Source organism: Haliotis rubra, unplaced genomic scaffold, assembly GCF_003918875.1.
Source record: "Haliotis rubra isolate DU_JTF1 unplaced genomic scaffold, ASM391887v1 Scf159, whole genome shotgun sequence".
NCBI classification, from domain to species: Eukaryota; Metazoa; Mollusca; class Gastropoda; order Lepetellida; family Haliotidae; genus Haliotis; species Haliotis rubra.
Genome location: NW_025765547.1, coordinates 278,471 through 300,782, shown reverse-complemented (window position 1 = coordinate 300,782; position 22,312 = coordinate 278,471). Strand labels below are relative to the sequence as shown.

Here is a 22,312-nt window from a genome sequence, read left to right as displayed (position 1 = left end):
GGTAGATTTCCTGCTTTTGTTAAATGCTAAGGTATGAAACATATATAGAGGATATTATATAAGTGCCCATGTCATACTATGTTTACGACATGAGTGCCTAAATGTTGGTATTTCAAAAGCGAGAGCGATGGATATACCGATATTTAGGCATGAGTGTCATAAACATAGTAGGATATGGGCATGAATATAATGTTCTATTTATTACCGAAAAATTTCTGTCAAATTGAGGAAAATAAACCCAAATCTACTTTCAAATATAGGCTGGCTACCTGTCGTCGCCTCATGTAGAACGCAACATCATAGAAGAAATGTGACGTCATAGCATTGTTCATGACATCACGTACAATGACAAAGTGATATTTTGCCCTAGGGCATCATATGAAAAATATGAACCCCAATATGTTCACCCTCGTAGGTAAGAGAACTCCATAATTTCGCAAGATGCAAATATATGAAACATAATTCCATAATTATTCCATATACCTTTTAATATACTGTTATCATGTTGATTGATATGCGACATTGTTACGGCTATATTGATTACACTTGCCAACAACACTCAAATGATTATTCTATGATGTCACCACAGTTGTGTTTTATTTTCTCTATGTTGTATGGGAGAGGTGTGTGCATAAGCGCCTGGCTTGTTCACAGATCCACATTCCTTGTATTTCAGAAGTAAAAAATATGTTAAACCATATACATTTCCAAATAATAGAGGTGTTTGGCTGTCTCGCTAGTTCATGATAAATTTGATATTTTATGAATGGACAAGGCCTTTTAAGAAGATACATGCAACAAGATATAACCTTATTTTCACACCATCGTGATGATTGTTTACGTCTGCTACATGTATGGTTGGTAGCAACATCACAGCGCCGCCTACCATACTGTTGCACAACAGACATGTCACACGTTTCGCTCTAAATCACTATCTGACCCAGAAAGCCTGAGTCAAGTAATCAGTGCGCAAATAACTGATAATTTGAAGTCCGCTTCTACCGAGAGGTTTGACAGTGTTTATATTTGTAGTTCTTTTGTTTGTCAACAGAAAATGGATATTAATAATTAATATGGCAAACATCAGCTAGGTGGAAGATTCACTGGCTGCTAGTTTCCTTACAAAAACAAAACACTGAAATACTAATAAATCTGACTTAAGACAGTAAGGGCATTAGGTGCCGAAGAACCATATTCCAGAACACCCCTGATGTATATATATAGATCTAGGCTTCATCTCTCGGGTTCATCAAGCCGACAATCAATGTTTTGTAACTCGTCTGTAAGAAGAGAACAAAGGTTCTTTCCATTTTTCCTTTATAAACAACGGGCATTAACCCACTTTATTATGCACAGGGACAATTCACTCCTGCATACTTTAAAGGGGCACTGATGCAGAGCGAATCATGTTTCGCGCCACCAATTTCTTGCTGCAAGGCTGGGCAGCACCTGCTTCCTCGACCGTGACAGACACAGGGACTGGGCAGCTGTCTACCTTGGCAGAATTTCTTCAATCTAAGCAATGAGATAATAAGAATGGTGGATGCCCATCAGATGCCATTATTTGAAAATATCACCTGTAGTTTTAGTCTGATTGTAACACAAAGGGATATCAAAATGTTCTAATTATCGCCATTGAATATATTGAGAAATTATGATCAAAATTTGAAGGTAACATCAGTGATCCTTATCAAGTAAATGGAACAAATCTATTTACTTCACTTTATTCAATCTTGTGCTTGTTGATCCAAAACATGAGTAACCCCATTATGGAGAAAATTGAGGCGTGCAGTGTTATCAAGTTTTTGCACTTGAAGGGCTGCTCTGTCCGACAGATTCACGAGGAGATGAAATCTGTTTATGGTGAAGATCGCCCACCTTATGATACTGTTGTGAGATGGAAAGAAATTTTCAAATCGGTCATATGTCCCTCACAGATAAGCTAAGAAGTGGACTCCCCTTGCTGACTATGATATGGACACTGTGAAGAAAGTCGAGGCGCTGGTTCAGGAAGATCGTCACGTAACCACAGAGCTCCACATAAGATTTAGCTCATGTGGGTACTGTACCCACTGTATTTTTTTGGAGTGGGTATTATGAATGTTGAGTGGGTATTTCATTTTCCGTTACCCACTGCTTTCAAATATGTGCATATTTCAGTCATTTTACTCACCTAAGTATTATGTCATTGAGCAAGTTTACTAAGCAGGTATGTTCTGCCTTATGTCATACCTAATCAAAACCAACTTAAATATAATGGAAATGATTTCATAGAAAATCACTCATCCTATACTGACATTACAACACTTGTCCTATACTAACAGTACAACTTGACAGCAATCGATGTCTTTTTCATTACGCAAGTGATTTTTATAAATATATTCCGTACGCATTTGTTTTAAACTTTTTTCGTATCTAACATTTTAAATGCGTAATTGTTACGCAACAATTATTTTTTCAATGCGTAATTGGAAAGTTTCTATTCGTATTTTACCCGGATACGCAGCTTATCTGGGCCTCTGTAACCATATAAATAACAAGAAGACATGGTCATCACTATCCCATTCCACAGTGTTCTGTTCCTATTGGTTCCTGTTTTAAACTCCACCACAACATTCATGTCTGGAAACACATACCACAGTTGGCTATCTATAGAGGTTACTGAGAAAATCTGTTCCCATTGGCAATAACGTGCACTAAGTCAAGAAAGGCATGGCAAGGGCTATAACTCTGTAAAGAATCATAACACAGTTTCTGTTTTCGAACTCCATCAACGCTTTTTGTGTCCTGAAAATACATACCACACTTGGTTTCCCTATCTATAACGGTTTCTGAGAAAATCTGTCAACATTGGTGATACCGTGCACTAAGCCAAGAAACGCATAACAAGGGCCATACAAATTGTAGCGTGGTTTCAGTTTTTGAACTCCATCAAGGCATTCATGTCCAAAAAACACATACCAAATTTGGCTTACCTATCTATAACGTGTTTTGAGAAAATCTGTCCCCATCATCTCGGATGGAGAGATGGAACTCAAACCGATATCCCATTCCCACTTCGTGACCAGTTTTTTGGGCAATTAAACTTGCATGCAATACAGCAATCAATACTCCCTTGCTGTCATATCACCATGATCTTTTTAATATAAACCTACACCTGTTTATTTGTCATCAGCAGAGGGTGGGGGGTGGTACCACTAATTGCTCAAAAAAGCAATATACTGATGACCAGGAAATGATGACAACCACTTGTGCAGTGGGTAAAGTACCAACTTTAGCACATTGTTTAATGTGAATTTACACAAACCTTTCAATGACAAGAACACCATGTCAAAGCGTGTATTATGATGACGCATGGTCCTGTGCATAGAGCTCAGGTCACAAAGCAACGTCGAGCTCGGACAGCCCTTGGATGGGTGTTTGTGTTTGGCAGCTTGACCCCTGAGATGTTGCTAGGACTTCAGTCCTACCCCACAACGAACACGTGATACATGTCGTCTCACCTTAGTCAAGTGAGTTTGTTGAAAATTACCTATGTTCACCTAGCAGAAACTGGGTACCCGGAAAGATAAGTCAAATGACTATAACCTTCTAGCGCCTTACAGGCAGCTTGGGTATCCGGGTTAATAATGTTGTGGTGTTTGTGAGCACTTTGAGCATGCCCCTTTGTGATGTGGAGCATTGCGCGGTATAAGTACCCTTATTATTATTATTATCATTTTTAACGCATGTACAAACCAAAGGTCATATATAAGATAGGCCTGATTGATTACATCACTCGCATTTTCCTGCAAGATCACATCTTAAAAGACCTTATCAGATCATTTAAAACTGATCTCTCTGTTATGACCTCCTATGGTTCCCTCCGAGATGCGTGTGGCACGTGTTGCACACGAGTGACCAATGCGACTCGTGAGCAAGGTGTGTCACAATGGGGATTGTAATGCTAAAAACTGCCATCAAGGTATATACTGTCACTGACGGGGTCTTAGTACTATATAAAAGGAAAGGGATGTAACGAGGTCAACACACCAGGTTCGTTTCAGGGCGAATTCAACATTGCTCACTGTATTAATCCCATTTAAAGTATGCACACATTTCAAGCAAATAGATTTACCTACAAAATGAGACATACAGCACAAAACACGAAGCAGTACTTTGGGAACTAGGGTCTTCGGAAGCTCGAAAAATCGTGATTTCTTGATTCCGAGCCAAAATCCCTGCTCAGAATTTGTAGCGGTAACTCACCCATTTTCTTGTTTATTTCACAGTATACACAAACAACATGCACCAAAACATGTTGAACTGATGGCGCCTGTGAGCGTGCTAGTCGCCATTCTTTCGGAGACACTTACATCTCACTGTCATAATGAGTTTACGTACATTTATTTATCGCAAACTGAATTAGTAGTCAGTGCCGTTAAGCCATTGATTTACCTTAGCCTTAACCTGCCCCGCACTGAAAAGAGCAAGGGAGCTCATTTGCTAAAAATAAAATATGTCCCATCAAATCGCTGACTCTTTTCAGTGTGGGGCAGGTTAAGGCGAAGGTCGTCAATGGCGAACAGGTGTGTCACACGGGTTGTGTCACGGTTTCCACATGCATGTAAAGGGAACTAACTTTTAGGCAGTAGTGTAAAGATGGAAACATTACCTGAATGTTTAATAATAGTGTACAGCTACCTCATGACTTTGGTAACCGAAAGTGACATTCATCTATGGAAGCAATGATTTCAAACCCTTCAAATCCCCCTTTATTTCTGAGGGAGAGATAAAAATGGTGGCAGAACCTTTGGCTGAAAGTTTGTGCTCATCACTTACAAAACTGGCAATCATACTGAAGATGGATGGCATTACTTGAATACCACACTGACCACAAAACAAACAAATACGCATAACAATACATAAAATAACTGCATACAGCATTTTACGCAATCATGTATATTTTCATCTCTTGGACAAAGTTTACATAAGTGGTAAGTCAAAATGAAATTAATAAATTAGCAAGATTCTCTATTACTTCTTTTAAGCAACAGTGACAAAATATTGTGTGCTTCTTTCAAAAATATATTCCAGCTGTATTATTTTGGCATGTAAATAATTGAGTCTGGACCAGACATACCAGTGAGCAGGTGAGTATAGTTTCATGTCTCTTTTAGCATTTATTTCAGCAATATCACAGCAGCAGGGAAAACCAAAAATGTGCCTTAGACATTGTACTCATGTGAAACTTAACTTGGGTCTTTGGCGTTAAAAAACATTGCTTTAACCAATCGGCTACGCTATCATCCAGTGGCTGACTTGGAACACACCTGACACTGTTAGCATGGTCAGGTTACCACAACACAATGTCTACCACATCTACAAGGTTGTGGCTAAAATGAGTGCAGGAGTGGAAATAACTTTAAAATTGCTAGTGTACTCCGGTACAGTGACACATGTAAAATCACTTGCCCTGATAATTTTTCCACTATACCGGCCGTTTTCTTGTTGATTTTTTAAACAAACAACATAATTAATATTGGAAAGTCAACTGGACACCGGTACAGTGTGATATACAAATTTGCTTGCCCGACAGAAAAAAACACTGGACTTGGGCGTCGGGCAATGGGTTATTTCCAACCCTGGAGTGTTGTATTGCTGTGGCACAATAGTTAAGAGGGTGGTGGGTTAGTCTAGTGTTAAGGCATTGCTAGTCACGCTGAAGACCCAGGTTCAATTCCCCTAATGGGCACAATGTGTGAAGCCTATTTCTGGTGTCCCCCACCGTGATTTTGAAGGAATATTGCTAAAGCCAATGTAAAACCATACTCACTTATTCACAACAATTAAGTGAAATACTGTAAACATATTGATTAAGATTTTGAAATATGCAAATTGAGATACGGAGAGCATGAGTTTCATCTAACAGTAGTCGACCAATAGGATCTAACAATAGGATTTCAGTTATAGTATGTCATGTCAGCTCATGGGGGCACAAAGCAATGTAGATTTTAAACGTTTACCACTTTGGCTAGAAACAGAAACATGGGTGTGATGCTGCTGTCAAACGCAAGAATGATAAACCCACACTCATAAGCTTCTGTCACTCCTAACGTCAACCCGTGAAGATCTGGGTTAGGATTGGTCTTCAGTAACCCATGCTTGTCGTAAGAGGCGACTAACGGGATTGGGTGGTCAGGCTCACTAACTATCCCATTTGCTTAGATTGATGCTCATGCTGTTGATCGCTGGATTGTCTGGTCCAGACTCAGTTATTTACACACCACTGCCATATAGCTGGGATATTGCAGAGTGCGGAGTTAAACAACAAAGCAACCAACCGAAGGTCACGTCACTGTAATTGAGATAACTTAAAATAATATCTACTGAGACAGAAAGGCATCCCTCACCATCTGTGCTGATGACGAGGTACAGCATGAAGATGACAGGAATGGCACCCAGGATCAGTGTCAGGAGCAGCAGCTTCTTCTTAAGCCGCACCAACATCTACAACACAACATCACTAACATCAGACACAACAACAGCTGTGGAGTGTATAGGAGTCTTTATAAGTAAGTGGGGTAAACGTTCAAATCTGACAAGAAATTCCTGAATCTTTTGTGGGACAAATATGACAAATATATCTCAAGAGAGATAAGTTTATAAACTCAGGATACCAGCCAAAAATGAAAGTGAAATGTATTTGCATTGTCCCACAAGGTCATGAACTTATCAATATATGTAAAGAGGCTAAGTTCAGCAATGTACAGTAAAGAAATCCATAAAATAATAACACAATACAAATTTCACTACAACCTGTTTCTACTTTATCTTCATGGATCCTTGAAAGTCAAGTAGTGGGGAGAATTAGGAGGGAATTGATTACACTGTAGCACAGTGCCGACCCAAGGAGTAGAGAGTCAGAAACTTATTTTTTTTATCTTTTTTATTCCATTTCAAGTTGCATGTACAGACAGAAGAGTGACATGTGTTGGCAGTTACATCATCAAGTTGATGTACAAAATTGTACACACATATGAGGGTGTACTTATATAGATAGACAGGAGCTAGGTGACAATGTTATAACTGTATTGGATACATGGAGCACCTTTAGAATACAGCACCACAACTTCTCGTGAGGACGATCTCTGCCGTAGGTCACGTGTCATTAAGACAAGCAACCAGTTTGTGAGAACCCGTCGGAGGCGAACCCGCGACCTTCGGATTGTTAGCTCGACAGCTAACCGACTGAGCTACGTCCACACTGTTGCACAATGTGCAAATTTATCGAGTCATTCCTGTGACGTCACGGAAATGAATGGAAAGAGTCGAATAGGTCACGGACAATTACGAATGCTACGGGTAGACTTGGTGTCTCGTGATTTTATTCTCCGGACAATTGCCGAATGGATCCGATGCCATTTGGCACACTCGTACCATTCCGTAATCTACAAATTAACGTGTGGCGTGGAATGAGCCGATATGCCTCAAACTGAAAAGGGTTGTTGACGCCAGGCGTCAGACGTAGATTTCACGGTGCATGCATGAATGACGCTTTTTTATATAAATCGGTGATTTTGTGACAGAAAAGTGATGTAGGGAACACTGTAAGGATAATGTGGATCGCACTAAGGAACGAGGGAGACATAAGCATGTGTAGTGACGGCACTCGGGTGAGTTAGCCTTCGAATCATTACTTTACAAAATTTATGTTGCGTGTGAAAGAGGCTTGAGTGCAAATTCCAGACCAATTTCCATTAGCCCAAAATTTCGACATTAACCCATTGCATAATGTACTTTCGACGTTTTTGGTTTCCCGTTTTTGTGTGAAAAAAAAGTATTAAAATGCAAAAAGGAAAAACAACAAATGGTACTCACGTATTACACCGGTCATGTACCTGCTATATTGGATTAGGTCCCTAACCCTAACCCTAACCCTAACCCCTTGAAATAATCCTAATAAATAGAATGCATTGACCGAACCACCCGGACATGTACGTACTATATATTGCATTAGGTCCCCAACCCCAACCCTAACCCTAAACCCTAACCCTAACCCTAGTCCTAGCCCTAGCCCTAGCCCTAACCCCAATCCCTTGAATTAATCCTAATAAATAGGCGCAAACACCACTGACGTGTCTAGTGTAATGCATTATTACCGCTTCGAAAAATAAAATACTAATAAAACACTTTTCTATGTAATGGTGCAAATTACTGAATGACAAATATATATATATGTAAATTAAAAAAATTAAAAAATACAAAATACACAAAACATAACACCTCAGCAGCCCGTAATACAAATAAATATGAGCGTATTAGTGAAAAAAGAAAAATATTTCAAACTGGTGCTTGCAAAATATTGCGCATCCCCGGTATACAACTACTGGAAACTCTCAACATCGTTGGGCTTATGCAATGACATAGCTCGTAGAGATGAAACACCAGTGAGCGGAGCTTATACGCACTCGCTGAGCCAGACAACCGTGTTGCCATGCAGGCGTCATAGGGCATTGTTTCGAGAACGTGCTTTCGAACAAAATCACATTATATTACGTAAAAGGGTATTATGACGTATTTTTAAAGTTTGTGGTGCTGTATTCTAAAGGTAGGCCGGATACATTAGTTTGAGTAAGTCAAATTGTATGCATGCTAAATTAAAATGTCAGAGTAGGGTATCTTAGTTATGCCATTTCCTAGTAAAATAACTAAATTTATTATTTTTCATTGCAATAAACCTTTCAGTATAGCATATGTCCTTAAGCAACATAAGAAATCCTGCAAAGGATATATCTTGCTGTTTAAGGCTTGAAGTCTGAGACATATTTGGAGTGTAGTTTCCCATGGGCCCATTAGGAACAAATCTATATTCTGATAATTTATTACAGGTGCCTGTTGAGTGAATCACTCTATGAACAATGACTGATTCAAGCAGTGGGTGCAACAGGTGTGACTACTTAGTATACACAAAATAGGATTTTCATAAATATTCAGATATTTACTGCATGGACGCTTTGTTATGTTCTGCTATAAGTGACAATGTTTAGGCGAACACAAATAGATCTACCTTGGGGAGGCTCAAATCTCAGCACCAGCAACTGACAACATCCACTTGATATTTGACATGTCCTTAGTAGTTATACTTGTAAATTCCTGGATAAAAGAAAAACTGAAAAAAAACAACAAAAACATATCAGAATGACATTTAATAATTTCACGTAAATCCTAATATTTATTTTTCTGCAACTATTTACGTCTTGTAATTTAAAACATACAATAATGTGGTTATTTATCATTGCCATATATTTTGAAAAGTATTCTTTCAAGTCATTGTCACATGCCATCCGAGCTGTCGAGTACAACGTTATATCGAAAATAGGTGTCTTTGCGGTGTTTTCTTATTTTTTTTCAACGTTGATTACAACCAGATTTCTTTTAGCGTGTTATACTTACTTCTGAATTAGTAATAGTTTCAGACAACAGAAATCACTTCTGATTCATCTTTCGGAAGAGGAGGACGATAGATTATCTTTCTTTGTCAACATGGCTACAACCAATGAAACGTTACATTACAACGGTCATGCAAAAATCCGGAACAAGAGTGTTCATATGTTAACCAAACTAACAAAAGTATTACCAATGTCTGAAACGAACCAATCGTATAAGTAAATTCGCGCACAAAAAATTATCTTTCGGTGCAAATCAGTTCGCGTATGTTCGTGATGTATTTCAATGCTTAGGTCATGGATACACTGATTTAAACAAAGCAACTTACTGTAATTTTTTCAGGCCGTATATTTGGTGACTGTAACGTCCACTTGTTTCGTAAAACGAGCTTACTTTTGAACATAATGATGTTCCAAATTTCTTGCATCCGGTTAATACGTCCACATTCTTCTTCTAGCTCTCATCAGCGACCTTCGGTGATGTAGATGTAACACAGCGATACCTAAAACACTGTGTGGAACCAGCTTAGAGCCAGGGGCTGCAGATGTTACGCGGACTCTGATTGGCTCTACACCAAATATAACAACAAATGAACATTGACGTTTCAAACACTTTCGGTTCGTCACACTAAATGGACATGTCGGAGTTGCTGAAGAACGTGTGTGAAAAATACAAACGGAGTGTTCGCGAAAATCCTGACACAGTTGGTCAGGTTGAGACGACATTCCGTTTGTTATCGTATGTCATTGCAGGTAAGGCGATTGTCACAGACAGTCACATGTCGTGGCAGTCGTGTAATTAACAGACACGGGTTAGACCAGGCTCGATTTCGGCCTTATCACAACCTTTGAACGTTTTCTATTTTCGCTTTGTTTTGGGAAATGCACATCTCACATGACTTATCCTATCGGGTACCCATCTTCTGCTGGGTCACACATCTAAGAAAAGGAAAACAATTTATGAATCGGCAACTTTATTGCAATAGATGTGACGTTTTGCTAACACCGTATATGCCAACACCATTTCCGTTACCCACAGAGCAGGTTTTCGGACCCTTTTAACTTTTACAATCCTTTGGGTTAGTTGTAAGGTAGGGTATGGGTTAGGCATTTCTTTCATTCAACAAGGATGAATCGTACAGTATTCTATGAAGTTATATTCACAGGAACTACAGAGCTCCAGATAAGATTTAGCTCATGTGGGTACTGTACCCACTGTATTTTTTTGGAGTGGGTATTATGAATGTTGAGTGGGTATTTCATTTTCCGTTACCCACAGCTTTCAAATATGTGCGTATTTCGGTCATTTTACTCACCTAAGTATTATGTCATTGAGTAAGTTTACTAAGCAGGTATGTTCTGCCTTATGTCATACCTAATCAAAACCAGCTTAAATATAATGGAAATGATTTCATAAACAAATCACTCATCCTATACTAACAGTACAACACTTGTCCTATACTATCAGTACAACTTGATAGCAATCAATGTCTTTTTCATTACGCAAGCGATTTTTATAAATATATTCCGTACACATTTGTTTTAAACCTTTTGCGTATGTAACATTTTAAATGCGTAATTGGTACACAACAATTATTTTTCAATGCGTAATTGGAAATTTTCCATGCATATTTTACCCGGATACGCAGCTTGTTTGGGCCTCTGGAACTATATAATTTGTATCTAGAATTGGATACAATGAGTATCAGTGTCTGTGGCCATTGTATACATGGTATATGTTAGTTCATACTGGATGCACATCCCTCATCACATAAACCCTGTTACAGCAGGGTGATGTGATGTAGTCAAGGTTTGAGTTTCATGGAGAAAATGGCTACTGCTCATGTGATTTAAAACGACCAAGTGGATGCTGTTGACTTGGTAATCTTGGTATAATTTTTTGGTGATAACCCTTACGGTCACATTGTAGGTTGTGGGCTAAGAAACTTAATCATTAGCCTGGTTAACTTCAAGCTGTGATGTGACTTTCCTCCACATAATGCTTTTTGAAATCTATTACAGTGTGACGTTCTCTATATTTCACCCCATTTCTAGTGTCCCCCTCGTCACGATATGGCTGCAATATTGCCGATGTGACGTTAAATTTTAACTCACTCACTCTAGTGTTCCCCACAGAGCTATTGGAATGTTGCTAAAGTAAAGGTGGCATAAAACATCACTCATTCACTCACTCAGTATATTCCAGTTTTAGTATTGTCTACCTGCATCCAAGGAATGAATTTACATTGATAAAAAAAATCACATTACGATATTGTTTAGTTTGTGGTACAAAATTTGTTTCATTCATGGATAATGATTTTTCCAAAAAGTAATATCTGCAAACAGTGTTTCCGTTATCTGGTATATACCAGATAAAAATCAATTTTCTAATTACCTCTGTCAATTTTATTTCTCCTCGAAAAAAGATTGTTTTCACAATGACATCAAGGTGTTGTCAAATAAAAAAATAGTAGTTTTGGAAAACGCCAGGCTAAAAATAGTGGCATTGATGCTTTGAAATACCTTCTAAATATTTTATTGGTTGTTAGGTTGCAAGGTCTCGCTTACAATGAAAAGCATGATCACTTGACCGGTAAATTTTACAAATGACCGGTATTCGAAGTGCTAGCCAGTCAGAATGTCCAGCAGAAACACTGTGCAAAGTTTTTCAATAACCCAATCTGATAATTAGTATGATTAGCATTACCTTAGCACCTTTGGCCAAAACTACATAACTCAATACAAACATTTAGTTATCCAGTCTTTTGCACCAACACATACTTAGCAACTGAAACACCCTCTTGTCATTAATGTTAGCCAGGGCACATGGAAGATGTGGTAGTTCCCCGATAATTGTGGAAAATATCATGAGGTATTGTGTCATGACTGAAATGTTGTGGCAAACCCAAGCTGGGTAAGGTGGAGAAGACTATCTTTGACTGTTGTTAAATAAAACTCTGTCAACAGGTCGACTGCGCAATGCACAGGTTCTGTCCGAGCTGATGTACACATCTTCAAACCTACTGGTGTTTCTCAATGATGCCATCCTCAAGCAAACAGCCAAGATTATTCCCAAAGTGGTAGGTTAAGCATATTTATTTTGCAGTTGACATTTATCAGTAGTTGAAGCACTGAAGATATAAGCAGTAAGTATTCCTTGTGTGAATATCCTGTTTGTACTCACAATAACTCCCTCATGGTAGCACAGGTAAGCTGTCTAAAATCATAGATAATGGGGTCCAAATGCTTGGTTGTTTGGACTTACAACATATCCCACGTGGTAGCACTGGTAAGCTGTCATAAATCATAGATAATGGCGTCCAAATGCTTGTTTTTTTGGACCACCAATCAATCTTCATTTAATTGAGTGAATCACCAATAACCAGCTGGTAACAGGATGGTTTAGACTTTGTATACTTCATCATGATATTTGGTTATTATGTGTTGGACTGTAGACAGTTTGTGTCAATCATCATTATATACATTTCAGAGCGCTGTCTCAGGAGCCGTCTGGGGCAGCTGCTGGCACGCTGACGGTGTTGGAGTACGTAGAGGTGTTTGTTGAGGTCGCTGCTAACAAACTTTGGGGAGAAGTAGGGAAGTGGATCGTCATAGCAACTATTCAGATATGCAAGTAGGTTCTCAACTTCATTCATCAGATTACAAATGATGTTGACCCTGATCATTTCCATACACTGAGCTCTGTGATGTTGACTTGGGCTTGTCAGGATTTGGGCTGACTACACAACATTGACCTTTGTGAATTGTGTGCTACATGTTTTGAGTCTTGTGCCACCCAGGATCATAGACTGTAAGATACAATGTGACAGGTACTGGGTTAAATGTCTTAAGGAAACATGAATTAATTCCCATGGCAGAATGACAGAATTGCTTACTGTGGAAAGGAATGGGAGAGGTGCTTCAACTTTGACATGACTGAATGATACAAACTCATTCTGTGCACATTATGATTCACAAAATAACTTTGTTTAATACAGTTTTAAATCTCTTTGGAAAGGAAGAGGCTGTAGTTTGTAAGCTGTATATGGTTAATACCTTATCTTTGTGAAATGACACTGTCATGCTCTCTTTGTTTGAAGGTGGATCAAACATAGCCCTCTAACTGGCACCCTGTACTTCAAATGGACAAAGCTAAACATATTTGTGAATGCCCTGTGGTAGAAAATACATGTGGGAGTTTCATGAAAGACACAATTTCACATCCCCATGTAATTTGATGTCTGTGTTATTTCAGAGCCACATTGCGCTTCTACCTTCTGGCCACCTACAAGCATGGCATCCAGCCCATGCCACCCATAGCGCCACTTGATCGCCAGCTTGTCTCCAAGAAAAACAAGGAGGCCCAACAGCTAACAGAACAGGTAACACAACAAATAACAAAAACGGTTACAACAGGTAGAATAACAGCTAACACAACAGATAACAGATACGGTAACAACAGGTAGCATAACAGCTGACATAACAGAAACGGTAACAACAGGTAGCATAACAGCTGACATAACAGAAACGGTAACAACAGGTAGCATAACAGCTGACACAACAGATAACAGAAACGGTAACAGGTAGCATAACAGCTGACACAACAGATAACAGAAACGGTAACAACAGGTAGCATAACAGCTAACACAACAGAAACGGTAACAACAGGTAGCATAACAGCTGACATAACAGAAACGGTAACAACAGGTAGCATAACAGCTGACACAACAGATAACAGAAACGGTAACAACAGGTAGCATAACAGCTAACACAACAGAAACGGTAACAACAGGTAGCATAACAGCTGACATAACAGAAACAGTAACAACAGGTAGAATAACAGCTGACACAACAGGTAATACAATGGCTAACATCAGATAACATAATTGCTGAGGCAACTGGTAACATAGCAGCTATTAGCAGGTAACAACAGATAACAAAAACGGTTACAACAGGTAGCATAACAGCTAACACAACAGGTAATACAATAGGTAATGCCACAGCTAACATGTATCACAACAGCTAACAGACAAGGCAGCAACAGCTGACACATCAGGTGGCACAACAGCTAGCACAATGGGTAAGTCAACAGCTGGCAGCAGATAACATAGAAGCTGTTCACAGGTAACACAATAGGCAAGACAAGTGGCCTAACATCTGACACAATGATGGCTGTCCAGTACTGTACAGTGCAGAACAGACACCTGCTATGGACTGTCAACCAAATGAAATATTCTAAATTCACACTGTGTTTTAGTATAAAGCTGATATGCTGAAATGATAGTGTATGCTGAAATGAAGTCAGTTGTTAAGTTGTTACCTTTGTTGAAATCGTCACTAAATGAAATCAATGACATTTTGTGTTTATATAATGGTAAAAGTGAGACTATAATAGCATTGTTATTTATACACTGTTTCTCCATCACCCATGCATGTATTCAGTCACTGTGATCTGTAATGGTAACATGCCCAGGTCTGGTAAGCTCATGCAATGAGAACGTCACTGACGTCAAATGAGCCACATTCCATTGTAAAACTTGTGTGAACCATCCCACTGTCAGACATTGAAGGGGGGCGGTGGGGTAGCCTAGTGGTTAAAGCGTTGGCTCGTCACGCCGAAGACCCGGGTTCGATTCCCCACATGGGCACAATGTGTTAAGCCCATTTCTGGTGTCCCCGCCGTGATATTGCTGGAATATTGCTAAAAGCGGTGTAAAACTAAACTCAGTCAGTTAGTCAGTCAGACATTGAAGGAGTTCCTACAATAGATAACCCCAAGGATGTAGAATGTGATGGAAAGAATACCGCAAACATCTGACGCACCTACACCTATTGGTGTCATGACGTTCTGGTGTTCGTTGAAACTAATGAAAGCAGGCTGTGGCAAGCCACAAAGCAGCAAGCGTATTCACAGGTGACTTCAGAACATCCTGCATACAAGCCCAGTAAATTTGACAATGCTACAATGGCAGTTTGTTTATGTGCAGGAGGATTCCCGAACCTGGAGAAGCTGGATACAGAAATGGTTTTACTGCTCCCATGACCTTCACCTTGAAACGGTCTGGGAAAGTCATGAGGAAAATATCAGCTGGTAAGCATCAGTTGGTCTGTTCAGTCAGTCGGCACTTGTAGTGCATGTTGCTAAGGGGGTCGTAGAATGCAAGACTAAACATCCCAATCAAGTGTACCATCAAAACTGGAATCTTTTTTGGAAGGAGATGCACTCAGAAATGCCAGAATGCAAAATCATGTAGTAGTACATAACATAAGTTTGGAATTCCCTCATTATATTGGTAGACCCGTGGAGATCCGGGGTAGAATAGGTTTTCAGCAACCCATGCTTGCCACAAAAGGCGACTATGCTTGTCATAAGAGGCGACTAATGGGTCTCAGACTCGCTGACTTGGTTGACACATGTCATCGTATCACAATTGTGCAGATCGATGCTCATGCTGTTGATGACTGGATTGTCTGGTCCAGACTCGATCATTTACAGACCGCCGCCATATAGCTAGAATATTGCTGAGTGCGGCGTAAAACTAAACTCACTCACTCACTCATTATATTGGTTTTCAAAATGGCGAAATAAGGAGTGATTGTCTGAATGCTTCATTCAGATGTCCCAGATTAAACTAAAGAATGAGTGAGTTTACTTTCATGCTGCAATATCCAGCAATAAAATGGGTGCTAAAGTGGGCTTCACTCATTGTACCCATGTGGGGTATCGAACCAGGATCTTCTGTGTGATGAGCAAATGCTTTCACCTTCAGGCTACACCACCGCCCCTGTAAACTAAGGAAGTATTGTATCAGAGTAATAGATCTCATTTTACTGAGGTTCATAAAGAAGGAACCCCCAAGACTTCAGTTTTTTGCATTAAGGTTCTTTGTTTTGATTTTCATGTTATATCTCGAGCACTGACATGTATACTACTCACACTTTGCTAAGGATCAAATCATGGATTCAATGGAAAACTATGATGTTGGGTCAAATTTGGTTTAAATGTGTAAGCTTTTTGTAAGCATGGATCCTAGGTTTCAGTTTGTCATTTCATCTTGTGGAACCTATACCTGCTATTGACAGCTGTTGTGTATTTGTCAATGATTTGATTTGCAAAATGGTTCATTGGTGCCATGAAAGCCATTTCAATGGTTACTCATGTATCAAGTGCATAAGGTTAGATTAAAGTGACTGTTTCAGGGATTGGGAAAGGCAGAGGCCCTGGGTCATTTTGCACATTAGAATAAAAAATGGCCCATTAAATTCTGGTATGGTAAATATTTCTGAAAATGGCTCATTGTCAAAGCTCTCTATCCCAATCCCTGCTGTTTGCCTAAAGCGGGGGTTACAGGGGTGGAAGTAACTTCAAAATTGCTAGTGTACTCCGGTACAGTGGCACATGTAAAATCACTTGCCCTGATAATAGTTCCACTATACCGGCCGTTTTCTTTTTGATTTTTTAAATAAACAACATAATTAATATTGGAAAGTCAACTGGACACCGGTACAGTGTGATATACAAATTTGCTTGCACGACAGAAAAAACCACTGGACTCGAGTGTCGGGCAATAGGTCATTTCCACCCCTGGGTTACCATAGTATTATTTATCCATGGATACAATTTCAAATTATATATCTACGTTTAAGTAAAGTTGTGAATTACTGTGATCATTAGCAAAGTGTGAGTAGTATATTAGCGAATGAGTTAAAGTTTCAATCTACAGTTGAAAGCATGGCTCACTGATTGAGTTTCATCTTCAGACTAATATTACTCTTACATGTTATTTTTACTGTTTTTCTATATTAATAGTCCTTGTAAAGATCACTTTATGTTGAAATGAAGTATTAAGTGACTTCAATGTCAAAATTGATGCTGAGGTGTTTGAGTGTATTATGTTTTGTGTGTAAGATGTGGGGTTCTCCCGTTGTAGCCCTTCCCCTGGGCATGAGGACATGGGCCATCCCCACCCAGACAGATACCCGTGGTGGGAGGAGAAAGGATCTGGCTCCAACTCCCTTGTCTCGCCAGAGAGTGTGGGCGGAGACACTTCACATTGTCAAACCTATTGTCCACTGTATCCTTGTAACTCGTGGCTTGTCATTTTTAATCAGTTGAAAAGTCATTTGCTTTGTACATTTATTGCTGAATTTACATTTACAAAAAATTAAGGTCTGAGTTCTGACTGATATAATGATTTTCTATCTAACACCCACCCATCTGTATCTTTACAAAACGCCAGGAATGAAATGTGATCACTAGAGCATCTACATTCTGGGATTTGTCTAGACCAAATGCTGATATCAAGAACAATTGTCAAATTGAAAACTGAAATTGCCCAGTCCATATTTTGGTGATTTCTTCGAGGGCAAGAATGTGTAGAGGAAAAGGACTGTATTGACTGCAGTGGTAAGAATTCTCTGAATATGAGAAAATGAGAACTTTAAAGATATCACAGTTTTGAACAAGATGATAACTGACTATTCATTATCTGACTGATACCGTATATATGACAGTAGATAAGCCGAATGTTTGAGGCTCCAAACAAGCAGTCTGTCGAAAGGGGTCGACCAATGTATGGGTTACACTTTCATCAAACTCATGATGATTACTCTGGAACTGAAGTAAAACTGTAAAGACACCATGTACAACATAGATGTAGGGCTGGATGAATGAACTTCTTTGACCTTGAACATGGTGGCTAAAAATAGCTTTCAATAAAATCATTACAATGACCTTTGCCAGTTTGCCAGCCAGGGGCATATTGTTTAGAATGGCCTTTTGGCATATCTCATCTCTTATTATTAACATAATCATAATATTCATAATGTCATGTATTTCTTAATGAGTGTCAGTGATGAGTATGTATGGTTTTGGCTTGTCATCATGGAAACCCTGGCTCATCTCATGTGGGATGGACATCTCAAGGTGAGAATTTTCTTTGTTGTTGATCATGTGGTCCTCTTAGGTTATGGTACTTGTCAGCTCTATTAGACAAGTGGGACCATAGTATTCCAGGTTTGTATTTCCTTCAACCCATGCTTGTGGAACAACGTGACTAAAGTGATCGGACTCGAGACCTGGTAGATTGCATTGGAGCTGGTGATGTTGCTGTTGTCACTGACCAGTCTGTTTGGTCCAGACTTGATTATTTAGAGGTTGCTGTCATGTTGTGGAAATAATGCTGAGTCACTTACTGAAACTGACTGACTGAGTTTGGTTTAACGCCGCTTTTAGCAATATTCCAGCAACATCACGGCGGGGGACACCAGAAATGGGCTTCACACATTGTACCCATGTGGGGATTCGAACCCGGGCCTTCGGCGTGACGAGCCAACGCTTTGACCATTAGACTCCCCCACTGCCCCTCACTCACTGAAACGCAAGCTATGGGGATATTTCAGTTCCTCTTCAAGAGGCATACAGAAGTGTGAGTACTAAGTGAGGATAAGATGTACTGATGAACACCTTTGTTATTTACAATGAGGAACGACGTTTCTGTGTAGATTCTAACATTGTTATCAAGCAAGTGATGTACAGGGTAGTGAAGGGAGGCATTATACACTTATTAAGTAGTATTTTTACAGGAGACTGTTAAGTATACACGGCAGGAGATCTAAGGTAAATGCAAATGAAGCCAGTTGTGTAAAAACACAGGAGGATTAAGTCTCACTGGAGTGTAGGATGACATGATGGTAAGCTGGGGTATGTAATAGCCTTGGTCACAGTCGATGGATGGTTGAATTCTTTTGATGTGATCCCCATTTTAAAATCCCAGGGTACATTAGTGTTCATCCATATATCGTATCCTTACTTGGTATTGATGATGATAATGATGATGATGATGATTTGGAGATTTAATGTGAGCTTGCGACATAATGCATATTTCGCATACAGACTTGATATTACAGTCAAAGGAGATTTTGTACTCTTGGTTAAGGTAGTCTCCCCTTCTTTGTATCTCGATACAGTCTATCTTTGGTCTTGTGAGAAATTGTTAGTGTAGGCAGGTGAAATTGTATCATTTTATAATTATATTTTGTCTATGGTTGTCTCTCTCAAGAATTGGAGACACATTAGTTGATACATTATAATGCACAATATGGGAGAACAGTATTTATGTTGATGAACGTTTGAATCACCTATGTAAACAGATAAAGACATGTCAACAACAGCCTTGGAATATTGCTGAGTGCAAGAAACAAGAGACAAACAAACTTTGAAATGGACAACCATTATAAGGAGGCCAACTTTAACCATGTTTTTGTTCTGTGTGTAGTTTGACAATGATGGGCGACCCGGCCGACTTGAACCAGAATGAGAAGGGTGAACTGCGGCGGAGGACGTTCATGCTGCTCTATTACCTGCTGAGGTCCCCCTTCTATGACAGATACTCACAGTATGTTAACATGTATATATATGAAGACATTATCCAGTCAGCATCCTTCCCTGATGTCAGCACACAGTACACATAGATATAACATGTTATATTTCGGATTTCACTTTCTCAGGACAGATTCTTTTACTTTTGTTATGTTGAGTCCCATCCTGAATTCGAACCCACTCTCAGCACACAAGGTCACGATCTAACCCACTCACCCACAGCAGTCTCCACCCAACTAAAGTACTGGAATTCTGAGAAACTGTAATCCGAAATATAACATGTGTTACTTTTGACCGCTTTCAAATTGGCATTGAGTATTCATGCAAGTAGATAGTCTGTACATGTATTCTCAGATATGTTAGATTCCCCGGCATTGAATACACAATATGATGTAAAAATCTGAAAATCGACAAGATGTCAGCACTTTTTATCAGCTCTTCTTACTTGATTCTTACAGACGTTAGACAATACATATTAAATAAATTTAAGTTATCAAAGAAAGTGTTCATGCTTAGGGACAAATCCAAAGGTTTTCAAGAATCCAATCTCATGTAATGTTGTTCAACCAATCAGCACACACACACACACACACACACACACACACACACACACACACACACACACACACACACACACACCACAAAAAAAATCATTGTATGACTACTGATGATGCTGTGGTTTGTCCTTGATGCAACATGGCTGAAGAATACTGTCCATTTTCAAAGAAACTAATTGCTATTCTGTGGTCTTGTTGCAGAGCGAAGATAATATTCCTGATGAAGATCTTGGCTGATAACATTCCTGGCACCTCCTTGCTCATCAGTAAGTGTGTGTAGCTTCAGTGCCATCGATAAGACATGAAAGGGGGATTCCATCGTGTTCCCCCTGTAGAGATCCCAGGGCAGATCAGTGAGTCGGCCAGGAGACATTCAGCGTGTCTCTCTAGTCGTATCAGTGGTCAGAGTTGGTTCAAATAATTAGTCACTGATTTTCACATAGAATTCTGGACAATGCTCGTAATAATCAGCTAAATTCTTGATTGATCTGTCTCTTTTTGAACAAAACATACCCTGAAATTAATTTCATCACTTAAATATTGGCATGCACACACCAAAAGAACTTTATAAACATTTAATGGCATCAAACATCCTGCATTGGTGTCTGTGGAATACAGGGGCAGGTATTTGACATACAAAAGAGGGTTGGCACCATTTGTTGTTTCTTGTGTCTTGCAGAAACTAAACATTTGTTTACATTGTTGGTTAAATACAGCAACAAAAGAGCTATGTATGATTGAAAAACATAGTGAATTTAAGCCTGTAGGCTGATGCAGGTTGTGTTAATGTTCAGAGGCCCAGATAAGCTGCGTATACGGGTAAAATACGCATAGAAAATTTCCAATTACGCATTGAAAAATAATTGTTGCATACCAATTACGCATTTAAAATGTTAGATACGCAAAATGTTTAAAACTAATGCGTACGAAATATATTTATAAAAAACGCTTGCGTAATGAAAAAGACATGGATTGCTATCACGTTGTACTGTTACTATAGAACTTGTATAGAACTGTCAGTATAGGATGAGGGATTTTTTATGAAATCATTTCCATTATATTTAAGTTGGTTTTGATTAGGTATGACATAAGGCAGAACATACCTGCTTAGTAAACTTACTCAATGACATAATACTTAGGTGAGTAAAATGACTGAAATACGCACATATTTGAAAGCAGTGGGTAACGGAAAATGAAATACCCACTCAACATTCATAATACCCACTCCCAAAAAATACGTTGGGTACAGTACCCACATGAGCTAAATCTTATCTGGAGCTCTGGTGAATTTATGCCTATAGGCTGATGCAGGTTGTGGTAATGTTGACAAATAACTAGCACACTGTCTGATTATCAGATCATGTCTGTTTTGATCATCGCCATGGTAACTGATTCTGATTTCTTCCACAGGGCCCCTTTTGGCGTACCTTCCCACGTGGCAAAAGGTATACTTCTATGTGTGGTCAGCCTAAACAACACACACTGGACCACTGACCAAAGCCCACAGAACCATGCACAAACATAGTTGATGGAAAAGTAGTTAACATCGTTAACATGACCAGTTGATTTGGTCCCGGTATTTTGTGAAGCGCAACAACTCATTTATAAATATTTCATGTAATCAGTCTGAATTTTTCGAACATTGAATTGTCTCCCTTTGGAAAGTCCATTAAGAATTCCAGATTAACCTGTGTCTTTGCACCATCATTATACCTTTGTCCATTGCAATTAGCGCTGTTAAAGGGATGAAACACCACATACATCATGTTTGAGTAGGTTAAGATCAGGAGAGGGCATTTACAGAACAGTTGTCAGAGGTGCCACAATTGACTGTACAGAGTCGTGTCCCTTGGGTGTACCATGAACCTATAGTCATGGGTTCATGTCCTCTGTCTGCCCTCATTATGTTACAGGGTTTGTCATCACCATAGCCTTGTATGGATTTC

The 22,312-nt window shown here is 39.2% G+C and overlaps 2 protein-coding genes across 2 annotated transcripts in view; one reads left to right on the top strand and one right to left on the bottom strand.

The window, feature by feature from the left end:
- Positions 1 to 9,557, bottom strand: part of LOC124271233 (LARGE xylosyl- and glucuronyltransferase 1-like) — a 40,729-nt gene extending 31,172 nt beyond the window's left edge. Inside the window, exons 1-3 of the mRNA XM_046706313.1 lie at positions 9,436 to 9,557; positions 9,050 to 9,151; positions 6,393 to 6,489 (exon numbers count right to left, since the gene is read on the bottom strand). Coding sequence (XP_046562269.1) covers positions 6,393 to 6,489 — 97 coding nt within the window. The 5' untranslated portion in view covers positions 9,050 to 9,151; positions 9,436 to 9,557. The remainder of the gene's footprint in view (positions 1 to 6,392; positions 6,490 to 9,049; positions 9,152 to 9,435) is intronic.
- Positions 9,558 to 10,027: 470 nt separating this feature from the next.
- On the top strand, positions 10,028 to 22,079 carry LOC124271234 (peroxisomal membrane protein PEX16-like). Its single transcript, XM_046706314.1, is given in 12 exon segments — positions 10,028 to 10,181; positions 12,396 to 12,508; positions 12,919 to 12,924; positions 12,926 to 13,062; positions 13,684 to 13,810; positions 15,416 to 15,519; positions 17,360 to 17,413; positions 17,415 to 17,503; positions 18,282 to 18,354; positions 19,706 to 19,825; positions 20,568 to 20,632; positions 21,777 to 22,079. Coding segments are annotated over 12 exon segments (1,071 nt in total). The 5' UTR covers positions 10,028 to 10,060; the 3' UTR covers positions 21,839 to 22,079.
- Positions 22,080 to 22,312: the final 233 nt, after the last annotated feature.